The sequence below is a fragment of the Juglans microcarpa x Juglans regia genome, chromosome 8D (genome assembly GCF_004785595.1).
Source record: "Juglans microcarpa x Juglans regia isolate MS1-56 chromosome 8D, Jm3101_v1.0, whole genome shotgun sequence".
Lineage (NCBI taxonomy): Eukaryota > Viridiplantae > Streptophyta > Magnoliopsida > Fagales > Juglandaceae > Juglans > Juglans microcarpa x Juglans regia.
Window position 1 is genome coordinate 33,444,806 of NC_054608.1, and position 19,254 is coordinate 33,464,059.

The window sequence follows — 19,254 nt, forward strand, 5'->3', positions numbered from 1 at the left end:
CGGCACGTAAAAGTAAATTCATAAATTAATAGGTTTCATGTGATACGTTAAATCTATTTTACAATTTAATATATCACATTAAACCACTCGAATTATGGATTTATTTTTGAAACATCTTTTTGTGATTAAAATATTTTTCTTTTGAATTAACTGGTGTGCACTGTGCTAAGGGAAAAGAGTCCAAAATACAATGAAGCTCATAAATTATTTTGTTATTTGAATGGATGATCTTAACAAAATCAAATCAGAATACCAAAATATTTACAATTTTGGAAGAGGACCCTAATGACCACTGAGAAAGAACAAGAGAAAGATGACGAAATATGTAATGTAACAAGATGGACCATGCATGATGAGTGAAATCATATTCATGTAATGAGTGATATGACTCGTAATTTGGTAGTCAACCATTTTTAATATTGCTGAGACACTACATCATTAAACACCAAAAAAAAAAAAAAAAAATACAAAGTGATTGAAGGGTCAAATTGCTTATCTCACTCTTTTTTAATCAATCTTAACTGTTATGATTGAATGCGCCATACAAAATGAACTAGGGTCCACTCCTTAATTCAAATCCCCCATTGTCAAGAATAAAAAGAAAAGATAAGACAAAAAAGAGATAAAGTCAAAAGTGATTGATTGACATACAAAAATATGAAAGTGACATAAGGCAAGTAGGACTCAGCTACTCTAAAAAAGGATGGAGACTATATATAAAATGAAATAATCTCTACAAATCTAGACACTCTACAATTTGTCTACAACTCATGGGATCCTCCCTCTCCAGAAGGAAAACATCTTCTTCAACCTCACTTTAACCCTATATTTTTCATTGTATTGAGGGTTGTTTGAGGCCATGAGAGATTGTATAATCATCAAACATAGTGGATTTTGCACCCAAACGACTTGTACATGTACCCTTTTATGTTGAACCACATAAATATTTCTTTATTTACATTTTCTATGCTTTATTTATTATTTATTTTATAGATAAACATCCGAGTACTGGATCAACACCCGGGTTATCATTGTGGGTCACTCAACCATATTGTTGGGCTACAACCATGTCGAAAAATTGCATCAACAGAATGAACGGTATAATCTGACAAAATTTGATATTTAGGGATAAATAACTCAATTGGATTGCACAAATATTATTTTACCAAATTGCATGTAGATTTTAGAGATACAAATACTTTTGAGCATCATACGCTCTGATCTATTAGGGAGTCTAAAAGGGCAGATCCAAACATGAAAGAAAATTGAAGTAAAAAGAAAAAAAAAATCACTTTTTTATAGCAGAGGTTCGAATATAACGCACATGGGGATACAGTGCCATGCAATTGCTTTGGGATTTCTCTACGAATAAAACATATTCGATTACTATTTTTTTTTAAGCCGAAAGAAGACTTTAAATATTCCTTGGAATAAAAACCTCTTTATTCTTTTCATTTCCATCAATGGCCACCCAAAAAATGAGAAGAATGGAGAAAAGAGAAAATGCAAAGAATCTCAAATATTTTCTTCTTCATCAGAAAATGCATTCCCATTCAAGTTAAAGAACCCAAAACCATGTCTTTTGGGATATTTTTCTCATCAGGCTAGGACAGCCATGGACACTATAAATGATGAGCTTACTGCTTCTAAAGTCCTCATTCATTAGCAGCAGCCTAAACTTCCTTTCTCATTCCTTGACAGCCCCCCAGCACCTAAGATAGAGTTGGCAACAACAAAATCAAGAGCACATGAAGATAGCAGTACTTGTATGGCTTTTCTTCATTGTATCCCTCAAACTTCTTACTTATTCAGCATGCCAAAGCACTTTCACCCCAAAAGCAGAAGATAAGCCGCATTTGAATCCCAGAAAACAGCTCAACTGTAAGCACTTGATAATCTCTGTTTTTTAGGTTGATCTGTGTAATAAAGTAACCAATTAAGACCAAAATTAGTCAGTAATTATAGTCTTTCTATTCAGACATGAATGACAGGAACAGAGAAGCAGGTGATCAAAGAAGAAATGAAGTAGTTCAAGCAGCACGTCCTCTAAGGGTTTCCCAGAAGGCAAAAGCAATTTATGGTGGTGCCAATGACCTTAAGCACCATCGTAATTCCCATAGTGGAACAAACTCCATTTTAGTTCGACCCTGTTTGGGGTTTTCGGTGTTGCTTAGGCATGTTGTACTTGGATTGCTCCTTGTTTTCTTCTTTTGAACTCCACGGATGTGATCATTAAACTTCACTTGTGTCCTTTTTTTCCCCAATGTTAAAGGACCAGCTTTCTCAATTCTTCAGATTATATTACAGTCCAAAAGACCTCTGTTTATCACCAAACTAGCTTTAAGGTGATGATCTAATGAACTCAACACTGCCATAAGATGTTTAGACCTTGAGCTCTATGAACATGAAGCACTGCATGGAACGAAGCCAAGCCTAATAATTTCCTAGCTCGACCAAACTACAACTCCCCACCTATTAGCCCCAATGTCTGCATAATCTAAATTTTTTCAACATGCCAATAGCAATCAAATAATGCAGAGCTGATTACAAAATATTGGCCCCATCAGCTCAAAGAATAACAAAATCCAAAATAAAGAACATTTCTCAAGCAGGAAATGAGACGTGACACCAAGTAACGATTGCCAAGATTTCAATATACCTCACCTTCTTCCTCTCTTTCTTCTTATATTACTCTTTAGTTCCCTTACTAAATTAAACATTGGAGAATTCCATGGTCGGCAGCTTAGGCAAGCCTCCAATTATCCATAAAAAGGAAGATGGAATCCTACCCATCCATTTGGTAGCACAAATCCGCTATCATGCATAATTCAAAAGCTGTCACATATTATGTTAAATGGTCACTAACACGTTTAAAAGAACAAAAGGAGGAGTTCGGATTCTAGATTGCTCTTGGCAGAAGCTAAGCAGCAGTGCTTTGAAAAGATAAATTAGAAGTAGTAAGTCTATGGAAATTTAATAGGCATATCTTTGGTAAATATGGATTCACCATACAGGAGTAGATGAAAGTATGATCCTTGATACACAAATCCATTACAAATTAAACAGAACAAAACAATCACCACCGAAATCAACCGGACATGAGTTAATTAGACATAAATGGTAACTTAGACTACATAATCTTTGCCAAGAGCTCCATAGACCAGCATGGAGAAGCTGCTTTCTGCAAACCAATCAAATCACAATTCTGCCCGATCAAATTTGGAAAACATCTGTTTGAAACCTCTCATCATACAATCTCCAATGATCATACCTCTCTGTGTGAAAGACTGACCTTGGAATATAGAAATTTGGCTTTTTAATCTCCACATCCTTCAGACCCAATGATGCACTGGCGATATCCCGACCAGTCAAGTTCATACAACCAGACAAATCCAAGTACTTGAGGTTTGGACACCCTTCACAGATCCAAGCAAGGCCCCTACCAGACAACTTGGAGAACTGAATTTCAAGATGCTCCAAATAAGGCAAAGATTTTCCAATGGCGGCAGCTTCCGAGTCCCCATCTTGTGGACATGCATTTAGATACTCGTCAGGGACAACTCCCACATGTTGGGAAGGATCCAACCAATTCATAAGGTTTCTCTTCAGAACTTTAAGGTTTGGGCAATTGCTTCCAATCCGTACCAACGATGCATGAGAAATCTCGTAGCAGTAGCTGATATCCAGTTCCCTAAGCTTGGTGCAATGGAAAGCAATATTAGCCATTGATCTATCAGTAACGTTCGGACAGCTCTTGATTGAAAGAACCTCAAGGTTTGGGCACCTGAACATGAAATATATGTCGAAATTCAATTTGTTTATTTATATCCTAATTAACCAACAGCAATCCAACAAGAGCAAACTTCTCAACGGGGATAACGATCTATAACTATACTAAGAAGCTACAACAGAAAAACTGATAAATCTGAATTCTGTATGACAGAAAGATGACTTCATTAACAGAAAGACAAAGAGGTAGTTTTTTTCCCAGCTCTCTTAAGTTTTTCATTAAAAAAAAAAAAAGCTATATAGCATCACAACAAAGGTCAAAACTTGGAAAGAACAATTCAATAATTCAAGGACAAATTCAAAAACAAAAACCCAACGGGTCCTATAACAAGAGAACCAATAAAAGCACATATATATATATATATATATATATATATATGAATATGAGTGCGCTGATGAGTATACCTTTCAGCGACGAATAAGAGAGAGGGATCAGAGCAGTGACGGGTGCGGATCTCAGAGAGGGATCCGTCGCTCCAAACGACGATGGATTGGAGCATGGAATCCATCTTCCTCTCGAAATCGGGGGCCCACCAGCGAGCCGAATCGGCGGCCGAGTCGAAGTGGGGCTCAAGGTCGAAAGACGAGTGGAGACAAGGGTCTTTGAAGGCTTGGAACCAGGACTTGCAGACGAGCATGGTTCCGCGCCATCGGTGCTCCAGGGTGAGCCGGGAGAGGATGTTGGCGAGACACTCATGGGTCAATTCCGCCCAGTCGGGCCCGGGTCTGGTTCCTGAATCGGTCTCTGCTCCTACGTCCTCGGTGTCCATTTCGAGGGTGGTTGGTTCGAAAGTGTCTCTCGCTTAGCTAGTTGCTTGTCTTGTGGGTAGAGCTTCTTTAGACTTTAGTACCCATCTCGCAACACACGTGTCGGCGCTGTCGCTCATTCATATTTCCTGTTTGCTGTTTTTGGCTCCCCCCCCCCCCCCCCCCCCGGGTTTAAGGTGGAAAAAATGACAACAAAATTTTAGAGGATTAGCATTCAATTTATCATTTTCATATTTAAAATTTGATAAAATGTATATATTTTTTATAAATTTAAAATCTCTCTATTCATAATTTTACATTAAATTAATTATTAGATTCATCAAAATAATAATATAATATTATTTTTTAATAATAATATTTTTAATTTATTTTTTTTTATATTTTACAATTACACTAACTATATGTTAATTAATAATTTAATTTGATACTTAAATTATTGTTTCCTAACTTAAATATATTGTGGCTCAAAATTAGAAAATAATCATTTAAGTAAATAAAATAATAGTTATAGAGTGTGAATAGTGAGTCTTCAAATTTGAAAATGAATTGGAATGCATTGTAACTCAAAGTTTCAGATTGTTGTATTTGGTGAATCCCACACAGTAATTTTAAACATGAATTTATCAAATTTTGAATATCAAACTCATTTGATGAGTTCAATACCAACGCTCTAAAAGTCAGTAAACATCCTCAAATCTTCTTTAAAGAATGGTTTGTGAGCATGAAATGTAGTGATAAGTTTAATCCTATATCATGTGTGTAAATTTTGTGCATTTACTTTGAAAGATGCAGATTCATTATGAAAAAGTTAATTTTTTCATGTGAATCTCAGATTTTTTATTTTTATTTTATTTTATTCTTGTTAAACTAATTGAGTTCTTCTACTCATCATCTATACACCACACATTTAATAAAAATAAAAAAAATAAAATAAAAATTTATGTGTAGTGTATGGTGTAAAGATGATTAGTAAAATTTTTCTTTTTAATGTAAATATACAGAACTTGCACACTTAAAAATTGTATAAATCATTTCCAAATAGTGAATTTTGTCGATGGTTATGTTTCCTAATGATTCTACCTTCAAATCATTACCTATCATAATGTCAGTTTTGGAGGACATCGTTACATGAACGTCCTTCATGACAATTTCCAGTTAATTGAAAAAAGATTGATGAAAATCCTTCACAAATCACTGCACCTTTTTCGACAATGCACATTCCATAACATTACTCTTCAAGAAATTGTCCATTTCACAACAAAGTCCTTCTGAGCTAACAATGTTGTTCAAGACCATTAATGTCATCAGTCCATCCGATGCGACGTCGGTCTTTCTACTATGTTATCACTTTTCCTAACTAATGATCTTGAAAAAAGGAATTACGGATCTCTCTAAAAAATATCTTAAGACAACAAACTGCAGTGCACCCACAACTTCTACCGCCTCTAGGGGTGACTTACTTATAAACTATCTTTTAAGATGACGTCCTCTTTGTAGGGGCATGGATGGAGACCAAGAAATTAGTCTCAAAACCCGTTTTATTTTCTTTTCTTCTATCACTTTTGCACTATAATTATTATATTGGGGTGTTTGTTAGGGAACCCTACCGCCACCCCTACCTCATGTATCATCTTTTCTTTTTCTAATGAAATTTGCTTGCTTAAAGAGAGAGGAAAAAAAAAAACTTGTAATGAAGATAGTATGAACCAGCCTAGGCAACATATTCAAGTACCAGCTCAAAGTACTAAGCAAATCTTATTGCATTTCCATCTCAATCTCTGTTGCTAACTGATTTTGTGTGGTGTCTTCTTCTTCAAGGTGAATAAAATCTCCAAGGCTCTCAGATTCAATCTTGTACAATTATGTTTAATATATATATATATATATATATATATATAGAGAGAGAGAGAGAGAGAGAGAGAGAGAGAGAGAGAGAGAGAGCAATTTGAATTGATTTAAACAATGTTCCCAAGTGTATGGTTTTTCGTAGTTGAACATATGAATGGAAATTAACAAAAACCTTCGTGTTAAACAATATTGCCCTGTTCTTATGAATGAACAATTATGAAGAAAAGCTAATGGGTTGCCACCATTTACATCTTACACAAGTTTAACTGTAGCCTCAACCAAGAACCGGTTGCCATCATTTACATCCTTGGCTGAAGTTTCCATTAGTTTGTTTATATAATCAATCACCTGAAAAATCCCATCTGATAGTTCTACTTCATCATGCGATCTGAAATTTTCCCAAAATGAAACAAATCAAACATAAATTGGTAACATCGGAATCAAATGCACATGTGTGTGCAAACACATGCAGGCCGTATGTATGCAGACGCTCATCTCGACAAAAAGGTGGGAAATTACAAATAGAGAGGCTTACATGTTAAAAAAATTGAATATCATCAACTTATAGCGTACACAAGATGAGAGGCAAAGAGATGAAGAGCAACTAGGCATGAGTTGGTGTTGTTTTTATGACAGTAGAGATCATGATGTCAAACAAAATGGTATATAAAGGACAAATTAGTCCATGAACATATAACATAGCAGACACAGATGGAAGCCAATACAGAACTCCATCTGCAAGAAACATAAAATCAAAGGTATTTCTATACATTCATTGAAGGTGGACAAGAAAAGATAGAAACGAACAAATTTTGGGGCAATAAATTTATTAAGACTTGAGAACACTTGGATGCTAAACATATATAGTTAGGAACACAGAGAAAAGAGAACACATGAGGGGCTCTTGCCTCTTTTCTTCTCCACCATTGTCTCAACCAAATAAAGAACTATTTTTTTTATCGGTCAAATCATGGGTTTTAAAGAAAAATGTAATCCAATAACATTGGGGCACATCTCCATGGACTGACAAAGGAGAAAGCTCAAGCAGAAAGGACTTTGATTTGCTTTACGCAAAACGGACAGCAATATTAAAGAACTAAATAAAGAACTATTAAAAAAAGCCAAGAGAAAAACGGAACGATTTGAGAGAGATAGAGAGAGAGAGAGATATGCTCCTGTACCATGTCTTGATAAAACCACAAAACATTGAAAACTTCACTGAATTTAGCAATTTCAAGCAGCAGCAGTAGTTGAGCATCGGAAATCAAATAATTTTGAATGGCAATTGTTTATGAATGGCTCGACATCAACTTTAACAACGCATAATCAATGGATTTGAGCAAATTTACTCCAAGTACAAATACTTGAAAGATGAAGAACATCGAACATCTAATTATTTCAAATTTAATCTGCGTAAGGCTTAAAACAATAGTAATTTCATCAAATCTCGCATTTTCCCTTCTTCATTCAAACCATATTTAAACTTAAAACTGAAATTTAGATCACTCTCTTCAAATACTTCCATCCAAGTGAACAAACAACATCTTCATTTCACTCAACTGAATCGAGTTTAAACAGCACAGGTCCTCAAAATACGTAAGGAATGAATTGGATAGAAACGAAATCAACTCATACATAAGGACGATCATGCGAGCCAAAGGGACTAGGCGGGGGCGTAGAGGGGACGCCTGTACTCGTCGAAGTACTGATCGCGATCCACAAACACGATGGCATAGAGAGCATAGATGATTCCGGGAATGTAACCTAGAATAGTCAGGAGCAAACAAATGCAGAACTCAACCTGGAAAATCACAAACAGATAGATTCATACTCTGTTTCATCAAAATGCAAACAAGCAAAAACGGACATCAATAATATCTTTTTTAATAGGCAAGCAAGAAATTTTATTGATTTCATCGGTGGATCTTAGCTCATAGCAAAATTTCTCAAAACTTTTACAAAGATAGTAATCATGGAGCTCAGAAGACAATAAAAAGAAAAGAATAGCTTCAATTACTCCTGAATTCCAGACAAAAAAAATAAAATTGTATTCAGTTCGTTGTATTTTTAGTTTCTAAGAAACAGAGAACGAGCGAGAGAGATAGAAAGATACGCTGCAACAACCGTGGCGAAAACAAACGCCCAAAGGAGGGAGCAAGATTGCGATGAGTATCTCGCAGAAGATCTCACAGCGACTCGGCATTTTCAACTGGTGTCCGTAAATACCGAGAGAGAAACAGAGTTCGTTCGGTTGCGATTTTTTAGATATGAGAATAGTGGTGAGGAATCTTAATGGAGAAGGGAACAAAAGAGTCAAATAGGGGAGAGAGAGAGAGAGAGAGACAGGTTCCGATCTTGTAAGGACTACGGACTTCTCTGCGACCGCGGAAGCAACGGACGAAAACGGTAGTTGAGGATCATTCATTGACCTATCAAACTTTGACATCTCATCAAAACGGTGCGGGGAACCCAATAAGAAATTTGGTCCACCAGTATCTAAGCGAACTAACAGCTCGTAGAAAAATAGTACTGCTCAAGTATAAAAATATTTTTATAAATTAATTAACCACATTAAACTATATTAATTTATAAAATTATTTTTATAAAATTCTTTTGAGGTTAGAATATTTTCTACAAAAATATATATAAAAGAACAATAATCTAATTTAAGAGTTTACATATTATTTTGTCATTCGTGATAAATTAAATCATGCAATATCAACAGTTTAAAATTGAATTTTTTTATGCATTTTTACAATGGAATCTAGTTTATTATAAAATATCTGCATCAGGCTTTTACATTTAGAATTTGTATATATCATTATTCTTATAAATTGAGGCCTTATTTCTTATTCTAAAATAAGTCTTAACTTATTATATTAAATTATATACTTAATTATTCTTTAATATCAATTTTAGTAAATCTACCTATAAAGTTTTAGGAATGAAAGTTCGAGATAGGTCTATTTCTATAAATATATATATATATATATATATATATAATTTTTTTATAGAATTTGTTCAGAATTTGCACACTCAAAATTTATTCAAAGATTTGACGTTTCATTTTTATATATATATATAAAAGGAAAAAACTTAAAAAATGGCCTCATTTGTTTTCATAACCATTCTTATATCATATCATCTAATCATTATAATTTTTTAAATTCTCATACAAAATAAAATAAATAATTCAATTTTTTTAAATCTAAAAAAAATATATTAAAAAGATATATTCTAACAATATTTTATTCAATTTTTAATTTTATCTCAATTAATCTCATATTATTTGTAAAAACAAACGAGTCCGATTCAAAATCCATGAACCTAACAAAATATGTCTAACTTATTATGTTAAATTATATATATAACTATTCTTTAATACATTTTTAGTAACAAAATGAAATTCATGTTTTCCGAGATTTACTAAACATAGAAACTTTCCTTTGCAAGTTATTTTTCATATGTCCAAGTATGTAGTTTTGCTTTTAGATTAGAAAAAAAAATGTAGTTTTGCTTTTAGTAAATCTACATATAAATCTTAGGAGTGCAAGTCCGAGACACGTCTATTTTTATATATTATTTTTAATTAAATGGTCCTTTTTTTAATAGAACTTGCTCAAAGATTTGTCCTGTTTGGACAGTGAAAATATTTCATTTCATCTGATCTCAACTTATCTTTTCATTACAATTTTTTAAAATTTCTAGACAAAATATAATAAAAAATTCAACTTTTTCAAATTCTAAAACAAAAATAATATTAAAAAAGTGATATTCTAACAATATTTTGTTCAACTTTTAACTTTCATCTAAAACTATCTCATCTCATCTCATTCCAAATGGGGCCTTGACGCTAGCTTCGTTTGGATCCTAAACCCATCTCAATTTATCTCAACTCATCATTATAACTTTTTCAAATTCTAATACAAAATATAATAAATAATTTAACTTTTTCACATTTTAAAATAATAATAATATTAACAAATAATATTCTAACAATATTTTATCATCTCAACTCAACTCAACTTAACATCCAAATGCAACCTTGATTCAAAATCCATAAACCTTAAAGATTTTGAACTAAATGTTTAGCTTGTCAATTGACAGTCACAATTCTCAAGTCCTAAACTACAAAGTTCAAAGCTAATTCTTTAGCTTCACAAGTTCTAAAAGTTGAAATACTTTGTTAAGGGTTCATTTTCACATGCAAAGCTTGGTGGCAAACCTTCATTTATTTGGAGAAGCATATACTAAACAATGGAGGTATTTACTGAATGAAGACATTTTCTCAAGTGATGAAGCTGAGATCATAAAGAAAATTCCTACAAGTCATTGCAATAGTCCATATATGTTAATATGGAGAGGCACTGCTAATGGACAATTCTTAGTGAGGGGTGTTTATCATATGTAAAAAGAAATGCAAGTTCGAGCTAAAGGGCAGTCTCCTAGCAGCAATAGACATAAAGAAATTTGGTCAAGAATATGGAAGTTGAACATACCAAATGTAGACAAGGTTTTCTTGTGGAGAGCATGCCTAAAAGCACTTCCAACAAACTTGAATCTCTATAAGAAGTAGGGCTGCAAACGAATCGAGTCGAGTCGAGTCGAATTCGAACAAGGGTACTTGAGCTCGATTAACATGTTTGCTCGCTCGAACTCGGCTCAAACTCAAGTAAAACTCGAATATCCTTGTTCGAACTCAGTTCGTTAACCATTAATGTTGTTCAAATTCAACTCGAGCTCAACTAAAAATAAACAAACGACTCAAACTCGAGTAGCTCGAGCTCAAACTCGATTTTTTTATTTTGAAATTTTTTAATCTTATCTTTTGATTAATATTTTTTTTTAATTTTACAAAAAAACTCAAACCATTTAACTATTCAACCAAATAATTTTGATTCACAATTCTTTTATAAAAATAATTTATAGTTATAAATTAAAAAAAAATACACAAGATAAATGTAATAAACTAAACTATTTAATACATATAGAGAATATAATAAATCAATAGTTGTAGTTGTATGATATATTATTATACAAATTATCTTTATACACATTTTGGGAACATAACATATATATATATTAAATAAGGGAAACTATACATAAATTAAGTATATATATTAAGTATATAACATATAACTAACATGTAATATATATAATACATTCATATATAAAACATATTTTGAGTTTCAAAACGAGCTCAAACGAGGCAAGTCGAGCTTATACGAATTTGTTCACGAGTCTAAATCGAGTCGAACTGAATTTATATGAGTTTTGCTTGTTTAATATTCGAACCTATATTAGTGTTTACGAACATCTCATTTATTAAATGAATCGAATTTGAATTGAGTATACACGACCCGAGCTCGAGCTATTCACGAGCTGCTTTGTTCATTTGTAGCCCTAATAAGAAGAAAGTAGTGAAATATTTAAACTATCACATTTGTTTAGAGGAGGAAAATCTGTTGAACATGTTCTTCAGGGATGTATTACCGCATGGTTGAGAATGAGAATATGAAAGAGATAACAGTATTTGCAAGAAGATTATGGTAGAAAAGGAATGATTTTGCCTCCAAGGAGAATTAACCCACCCAAACATTGTGGTGCAACATTCAAAACAGATTCTGCAGGACTTGAAGGCAATACATTTTGATAATTCTAGCAACTTGGGAACAACAAGAAATCATATAAAGAGATGGGAATCTCCAAGTAATCAAGGGAGATTCTCTTCAAGTAATCCAAGCCATTACAAAAGTTGAGGATTGTAGCATTTGAATGCTTATCAATGATATCAAACATAAACTTTTAGGTTTTGATCATTGGTCAGCTAATCATGTTAGAATAGAGGCCAATGATGTAGTTCATGTTTTAGCAAAAACTGCCTTGTATATCTCTTGTGAGATTGTTGATATGGAAGCTAATCCATTTTGTATTCATTCCTTGTTATAAAGGAGATTATCAATAAAACAGCTCTGATTTCAAAAGAGGAAAAAAAAAAAAAAAAAAAAGAGTTTCAAACCACATATTTGTTTTCCTTTCTTTTCTGTTGAAAAATTCTATCTATAAATCGGTGTAGAATATATGAGAAATATTGAGAATGTTTACGAATAGTAGTAAAAAAGTAATGAAAAAGTAACAATAAAATATTGAATAGTAGTAAAAAGTAGGTGAAAAATAATAATAAAGTAAAGAATAATAGTGTGAGTACTTGAGATACTCATTATTTAGTAAAGTATTTATATGACATAATTCGATTTAGAAGAGAAATTTTAAAATTTGAATCATGCCAATAAAATCTTGTCATTTTTTTTTATAAAAAAATCATAAAATTTAATGTTTTACACACGGGCTCAAAAAAGATAACTTTTTTTTGAAAATACTTCAATTTACAACACATGGCAATGTGTGGTTGGACTACACAAGTTCACAACCTGCGAACGAACACACCATAATAATATTTTTTATTAGATTTAAATGAATAAAAATCAAAATAAAATTTAAAATAATATTATTTTATTACATAATAATAAATCCCTTCCGAAAGTTGGACCTCAAAATATTCAGTCCAGACCTTTTACGACTCCTTGACCCACGCGCATGTTTAGCGCGTTTATTTCGCACTTCATCTTTACCTCCTACCCAGCCCTTCTAGCCAGACCGCAAAGGAAAGGAAAGTTGTAAAATCTCACAATACCTCTCTCTGCGGTACTTTTTTCTTTCAATTCCATGGAGTTCAAGTTTCGAGCCGTTGATGGCCGACCGCAATTATATCCTTCCTCTTCTTCCGGCGTCGGATACTTCACCGAACAAGCATTGAGAGGTCCGTTAATATACATCATTTATCTATGATATGGTCCTGTTTGGTTGCTGAGAAATCAAATAGGCGAAAGGAAAACTTCCGAGTCTAATTTATTATTCTGTTCTGGTTCAGTAGCTAATTTGGATGAGGTCTAGGTACTAAAAAAACAGGGCTTTTTAAGACCGTAGTTCCATTTCGTTTCCCACATTTTCTCGGGAGCCAAAAACTCCGCTCATTCTCTTAAATATCGTTTCTCACTGATTTTTGCGCTACTATCAGCTGGTATTTCAACCGCAGATCCGAATGCAATCCCGGAGCAAATGCGAAACCCGAGTAACGTTCGAGAAGCAATCCAGCGGGAGCTCGAGAAGGAGCGGATTAGAGAAGAGATAATCATGGCGGAGATCGCTCGGCGCCAGATGCTCGAAGCGGAGGTGAGGAGGGAGCTGATGATGGAGCGAGAAATGGTCATGCGGAGGCTCATGGCCGAGGGCTTGTCAGTTGAACCGAGGCTGCCATCGCTGCATCCCTTTGAGGGTTTGGCATTTCCTGGTCATGGCAGCGGATTTGATATGTTTACAATGCCAGCATCTCGGGAAACTATGGTTCCTGATATTAAGAATTCGTTGGAGGTTAACAAGGATAAGTTAATCCTACTGGTCAGTTATCAATTATACATCACCTTACTGTTGTTTTTTGAGTGCCATAATTCTCTCTTGACGCTATTTTGCTTTTGATAGATATCTGATTTTTTTTTTTTTTTTATCCCTTCTGGGTTTGGTTTGGAGCCATATTGGTCTATGACATAATAGTTACGCATTGTACTGATGATTATGTTTTTACTACAAGCCTGCTCAAACTCATTAGGCATTGGTCTTATACCAGTTCTGTTGCCACCTTCTTCTTATGGGAGACGAGAGCCTGATTCCCTGCATGGATATTATATCAAAGTAATTGAAATTGATGGTCTAATCCATACTGAAAGACACCATTTTGGATTGATTATGGGGAAATATAGGATTGGAAAGAACTGTTTAATGGGAAGATTGTTGGAGAGATCTCTATCTTTGAGGGACGAGGAATTTGAAACCTGGATTCTAATAAAAATCAAAGTGCTTGAGGAGAATGAAAACGTTTTTTCAATTTTTATACACCAGCTTTGGTGCTTTGTGTTTTAACCATTATTTAAAAAAGATGAAAACATAGGCAAAATAAAGAATGCATATTTGTGTAGCTTTCCCCCCACCAGTCTGGGGAAACCCCACCCAGATTATTTCTGTTTGTTTTTTTGGTTGGGGGAGGGGCTGTATGGAGGGAGGATGTAAGTATGAATGGTTTCCTTTCACGCATTTGTTATCAAAACTCTAGTGGTCGGGAAAACAACCAGGCCTGTTTCAACATAAACTCACCCATTCTGTATTTTTTTTTTCACTTTCACTTTCACTTTCGCATTTTGTTTTTGCTTGCTGTGTATGCATCTGGTGGCCATTCTACTTTTGGATCAGCACTTCAAAAGTCAGTCATAAAGGGGCATCACAGTCATCAATTAGGTAGATTATATCCCTGGATCACTGCAGCTATGGAGGTTTGCTATGACATTTTGTTACAGAGATGCTGCAGTTATGGAGGAGAAACGTAATCTACATTGATGATTCTGATGGCCCTTGGGTATTGATTTTTCATCTATTGGTTCAATTGGAGAAAGCTGGATTGTGCATATGCAGCCGGCCGCAGTAGTGGCCTTGCTTTAAGGTATGCCCAACAATGATATTTGCTTGTCTTACATAGGTGGTTTTGACTGAGTAATGATGACATTTACATTTACATGTATTTACTATTTAGGCTTGCTATTAGGGGTGAACACCGACCCAGTCGGAGTCAGAATCCCCTAAATCTGACTCTGACTACAACTTTGTCGAAGTTTGAATCCTAACTCTGACTCCGACTCCGACTTGTGTAATGTCCGATCCGACTCCGACTTGTCGGAGCGGAGTTGGATTTGGTGTTTTTTAGTTTTTTTTTAGCTTCATATTTATCCCATTTTTAAACAATACTTTTTTATGGGCTTTCAAATTTTTATACTTATTTATAACTTATTTCTATACTAGACTTATTTCTAGTGTCTAATTACATGTTATTATATTTTAGTAAATTAGTATTATATGTTATTAACTTATTATACTAGACTTATTAGTTATTTCTATACTAGTGTCTAATTTATTTATATACTAGACTTATACTATAGTGTCTAATTACATGTTATTATGCTAGTGTCGAACTTATTTGTAACTTAATTATATACTAGACTTTCTTGTGTCTAATTTCATGTTATTCTTTAGTAAATTAGTATTTTGTGTTATTAACTTATTATACTAGATTTTTTTCAATACTAGTGCCTAACTTATTTCTATTCTTGAGAATGTATGGTAGTAATACTATGATGTTTCCATATACTAAACTATTATTAATCTATTTATATTATAGTATTAAGTATATCATTCTATAATAAGTAGATCACTAGTATATTATTGAATTTAACTATATAAGTTCTTATTATATAACTATATAACTATACTAGTATATATGATCAATATATACATAAATATATATTTTTATAAGATATGTACAATATTGAAGTCAGATTCGGAGTTGGAGTTGGAGTCGGAGTTGGAGGGCAAAGTCGGAGTCAGAGCATAAAGTTGGAGTCGGTCAGACAACAAAATTCCGACTCTGACTTTGTTTTGTCGGAGTTGGAGCCGGATTCAGAGTCGAATTTTCAGATTTTTGCTCAGCCCTACTTGTTGTGTATGCATATGGTAGCAATTCTACTTTTGTATCAACACTTCAAAAGTCAGTCCTAAAGGGGCATCACAGTCATCAATTAGGTAGATTAATTCCCTGGATCACTGCAGCTATGAATGTTTGTTATGAAATTTTGTAACACCCCATCCCTCTAAGGCTTGTAAAGCTAGAGGAACCTGATGTTACTAACCTTAAAACATGCATCCTTAAAACATACATTATTTACATCAGGCGTTAAAGATCTTATAAATAAAGTTTTCACTAGATATTTAAATAAAAGAAATATCTCAAAAATAAACATCTTGTTCAATAGCCTTTATTTAAAATATAGTACTCTAACTTGTGCTAAGAATTGCGGAAACGTAAATACTTTCGTGTTTATTATTGAGATATTTCTTTTATTTAAATATCTAGTGAGGACTTTAATTATGGGATCTTTTATGCTTGGTGCAAAAAAATGTCTATTTTAAGGTTAGTAGCATCTGGTTTTTCTTGCTTCACAAGCCGAGGGACGGGGTGTTACACATTTTGTTACAAAAATGCTGCAGTTATATAGGAGAAACTTAATCTAGATTGATGCCTCTGATGGTCCTTGGGTATGATTTTTCATCTGTTGGTTCAATTGGAGAAAGCTGCCTTATGTGTAAATAACTCAACTGCTTGAAGGGTAGCCTGATAGAACCAAAAGAAGTATTCGTAACTTCCAATCCCCCTCCTGCAGGTCCTCCTCCCCCTCATTCATGGCATAACTAGGGTTTTGTTATATTGATATACAGACTAAAAAAGTGTTGTTCACAAGCCATTTACATCTGAATTTAATTAATACCGAAAATTTGATATAAAGATTCAAATTGTGCATAAAGTAAATAAATGAAATGGAAGGATTTCTTCTGCCAAGGATTATGAAAATATTTTTTTAATTATTCTGACTAAGTTCAGAGGATCCTTATTGAAAATCATAAGATTTTGTAAATATGATATTAGAATCATAATTGTTGGAGCCCAATGATCTACGAACTGCTTGAATCTTAGCGAAATTATTAGAATATTAGTTATGAATAATTTCTGATAGAATTCTGCTATTTTCTCAAAAGATCTTTTGATTTATGATTTGAATCCCCAACTCTGCCAAAACTGACAATTTCAAATCTTAAAACTTTTGAAGTGTGGCTTAATCATAGTAATGAACTTGGTTTAATCTTTTGTTCATAGTTTTCCATTTTCTTAGTCCTAATATGGGCAAAGGTGAATATGAAGCCCCAAATTGTCTGCACTGGGACTCTGAATGTACTGTCAAACAAAACCTATATGCATGATTTCCTGATTGAAAACTGGCAATTTAGGCAGTACACCACATGCCAATCTGCATGACCTATTAACTATTAAATAGACGAGATATAATAATACAAATTAGAATGAATTTTGTGGTTAAATATGCGAGAAGTATTGATGTAGCCATCGTTAGAATAAGACATGTTATTTGAATCCATATTCTATCATTTAGGTAGACTTAAATTTCCCCCTGGTAAAAACACGTAGTTAGCAATGTTCCCGAACTCTCTAATGAAGGAATTCCCTGTATCACACCCATAAATTCTAGCCCTCTCTTTCCACTGTTCAAATCTGATTCCGTATACCAGTTATTTTATTTCTCGCAAAGGTGTAGAATACACGACTTATTATTGTGTATAGCTATTGATATTGTATATACATGATTATTGGGTTATACACGAGTTCCTTGCAGGCCAAGCCCAACTCAAATCTTTCTGGAGCAAAGCAGAAAGCTGTGACCCCACCAGCAGGGAGCTCTAGTGAGCTCCAACCATATGGTTTGAAGAAAAGACCCAAGGAGGAGTGGAGTTGCGCCCTCTGTAAGGTCAGTGCCACAAACGAGAGAGGTTTCAACGATCACCTTCAAGGAAAGAAGCACAAGGCCAAAGAAACAGGGCTTAGAGCTAAGAGAATGGGCAAGATTGCTAGCTCAATACCACCGCCAAAGGAAACTTCAAAGCCTTCTCAGCTTACGGAGACCACAGTTTTTGGAAGCTTGGGACTGGAAGCAAGAGTAGAAGAGGAGTCACTTCAACAGAATGAAATTGGGGCTGGTTCAGACCATAAAATCCAGATGACAGAAAATTTGAAGAAAAATGAGCAGGTTCCAGTGCTGAAAAAACGAATTGCAGAAAATTCTAAGAAGAGAAAGGGCACTGCACTAGCGGAGGGAGCTGAGAAAACAACAGAATATAAGAAGCAGAAGCAATTCAAGTTTTGGTGTGCAATGTGTCAAATTGGTGCCTACTCTCAAGTGGTGATGGAGGCTCACGAAAAGGGAAAAAAGCACAGGGCTCGGCTTCAGAATCTTCGTAAAAAAGATGGAGTTGGTGCAACCACAATCGACAAGGCATCATCTGATGATACTCAGAAGGCAGTAGATACAGATCTGGTGGCCAAAGCAGCAAAGAAGTCAAATGCTACTCAAAAGACAGTTGTAATGACCGAAGAAGAAATTGAGAAGACCACAACAACTGTTGATGCAGATGCAGAAAACTCAGGTTCTCTCTCCGATGCAATTTAATTAGTGGAGATGGGGGGGGGGGATGCCAGATTTAGGTCACTATTTCTGTTTAGCTAGTGAACAACGTGACTATTTTCTATGAAAGTTTAATCTGGTCAAGGACAGGTATCATTTGAAAAGCTGGAAAACTCCACAATGATTAAAAGATTGACAGTTTCTCTGCTTACAAGTCTGAAAAAGGAAATTGAAGAATCACAAGTAAAAGAAGAGCTGAAATTATAATCCGAGTTATTATCACAGGGCCTTGGACACACTACGAGTCAATTAGAGACATTTTCTACACGAAATTGTCATATAAGCAATCATTTAAAAGATAAGTTTAGCTTTCAATGGTTGTGAAAGGATTGCTTTTCCTTGTGGAAAATTTAGATGAATATGCATTTTTAAATGTGCTCCTGGCAAATCTTTTTCCATGCTTAACATGAGCCCGCTTTAAAGCTGATGTAACTTGAGTTCTCTATAATAAGGAATGCTATGCATCAGTCACTATTCATTCTCAAATTTCACACTTATAGTTTTTTTGTAGGAGATGAGGGTATTTTTCGTAGGGTGTGGAGTGGTGAATAGTGACTGATGAGAATAATTTTTCTTATCCCAAAGTGTGCAAATTAGATGTGGAAAGCACAGAAAAGCTGCCTAGTGGCCATTGCTTTCTTACCCAAAGGGTCATGAA

The 19,254-nt window shown here is 34.1% G+C and overlaps 4 protein-coding genes across 6 annotated transcripts; 2 read left to right on the forward strand and 2 right to left on the reverse strand.

Annotated features, from left to right (window-relative positions):
* Nucleotides 1–1,564: 1,564 nt before the first annotated feature.
* On the forward strand, nucleotides 1,565–2,287 carry LOC121243038. The gene is made up of 2 exons (XM_041141096.1): nucleotides 1,565–1,881; nucleotides 1,979–2,287. Exons 1-2 carry the CDS (start codon nucleotides 1,749–1,751, stop codon nucleotides 2,212–2,214), a joined length of 369 nt encoding a protein of 122 aa, XP_040997030.1. The 5' UTR covers nucleotides 1,565–1,748; the 3' UTR covers nucleotides 2,215–2,287.
* A 681-nt stretch (nucleotides 2,288–2,968) lies between these two features.
* Nucleotides 2,969–4,610, reverse strand: LOC121243036 (F-box protein SKIP1-like). The gene is made up of 2 exons (XM_041141095.1): nucleotides 4,195–4,610; nucleotides 2,969–3,784 (listed from the first exon to the last, which is right to left on the reverse strand). Exons 1-2 carry the CDS (start codon nucleotides 4,557–4,559, stop codon nucleotides 3,214–3,216), a joined length of 936 nt encoding a protein of 311 aa, XP_040997029.1. The 5' UTR covers nucleotides 4,560–4,610; the 3' UTR covers nucleotides 2,969–3,213.
* Nucleotides 4,611–6,487: 1,877 nt separating this feature from the next.
* On the reverse strand, nucleotides 6,488–8,734 carry LOC121243572 (UPF0057 membrane protein At4g30660-like). 2 transcript variants are annotated; one of them, XM_041141699.1, is made up of 3 exons: nucleotides 8,519–8,712; nucleotides 8,041–8,206; nucleotides 6,488–6,793 (listed from the first exon to the last, which is right to left on the reverse strand). In XM_041141699.1, exons 1-2 carry the CDS (start codon nucleotides 8,606–8,608, stop codon nucleotides 8,069–8,071), a joined length of 228 nt encoding a protein of 75 aa, XP_040997633.1. In that variant the 5' UTR covers nucleotides 8,609–8,712; the 3' UTR covers nucleotides 6,488–6,793; nucleotides 8,041–8,068. The 2 variants fall into 2 exon arrangements, with proteins under 2 accessions (XP_040997633.1, XP_040997634.1); XM_041141700.1 differs by lacking the exon at nucleotides 6,488–6,793 and adding an exon at nucleotides 6,937–7,140 and having other exon boundaries at nucleotides 8,519–8,734.
* Nucleotides 8,735–12,979: 4,245 nt separating this feature from the next.
* LOC121242958 (UBP1-associated proteins 1C-like) lies at nucleotides 12,980–18,745 on the forward strand. 2 transcript variants are annotated; one of them, XM_041140998.1, is made up of 3 exons: nucleotides 12,980–13,225; nucleotides 13,502–13,863; nucleotides 17,751–18,745. In XM_041140998.1, the coding sequence occupies exons 1-3, from the start codon at nucleotides 13,132–13,134 to the stop codon at nucleotides 18,579–18,581; spliced, it is 1,287 nt and encodes a 428-aa protein (XP_040996932.1). In that variant the 5' UTR covers nucleotides 12,980–13,131; the 3' UTR covers nucleotides 18,582–18,745. The 2 variants fall into 2 exon arrangements, with proteins under 2 accessions (XP_040996932.1, XP_040996931.1); XM_041140997.1 differs by having other exon boundaries at nucleotides 12,982–13,225; nucleotides 13,484–13,863.
* The last annotated feature ends 509 nt before the right edge of the window (nucleotides 18,746–19,254 follow it).

Coding starts and splice junctions, on each gene's coding strand:
- LOC121243572 (XM_041141699.1), bottom strand. CDS start 8,608: ATGCCGAGTCGCTGTGAGATCTTCTGCGAGATACTCATCGCAATCTTG. Junction 8,207..8,518: donor TTCGCCACGGTTGTTGCAGC/GTATCTTTCTAT, acceptor GTGATTTTCCAG/GTTGAGTTCTGCATTTGTTT.
- LOC121243038 (XM_041141096.1), top strand. CDS start 1,749: ATGAAGATAGCAGTACTTGTATGGCTTTTCTTCATTGTATCCCTCAAA. Junction 1,882..1,978: donor TCCCAGAAAACAGCTCAACT/GTAAGCACTTGA, acceptor CTTTCTATTCAG/ACATGAATGACAGGAACAGA.
- LOC121242958 (XM_041140997.1), top strand. CDS start 13,132: ATGGAGTTCAAGTTTCGAGCCGTTGATGGCCGACCGCAATTATATCCT. Junction 13,226..13,483: donor CACCGAACAAGCATTGAGAG/GTCCGTTAATAT, acceptor CGCTACTATCAG/CTGGTATTTCAACCGCAGAT. Junction 13,864..17,750: donor AGGATAAGTTAATCCTACTG/GTCAGTTATCAA, acceptor AGTTCCTTGCAG/GCCAAGCCCAACTCAAATCT.
- LOC121243036 (XM_041141095.1), bottom strand. CDS start 4,559: ATGGACACCGAGGACGTAGGAGCAGAGACCGATTCAGGAACCAGACCC. Junction 3,785..4,194: donor CTCTTATTCGTCGCTGAAAG/GTATACTCATCA, acceptor TTTCATGTTCAG/GTGCCCAAACCTTGAGGTTC.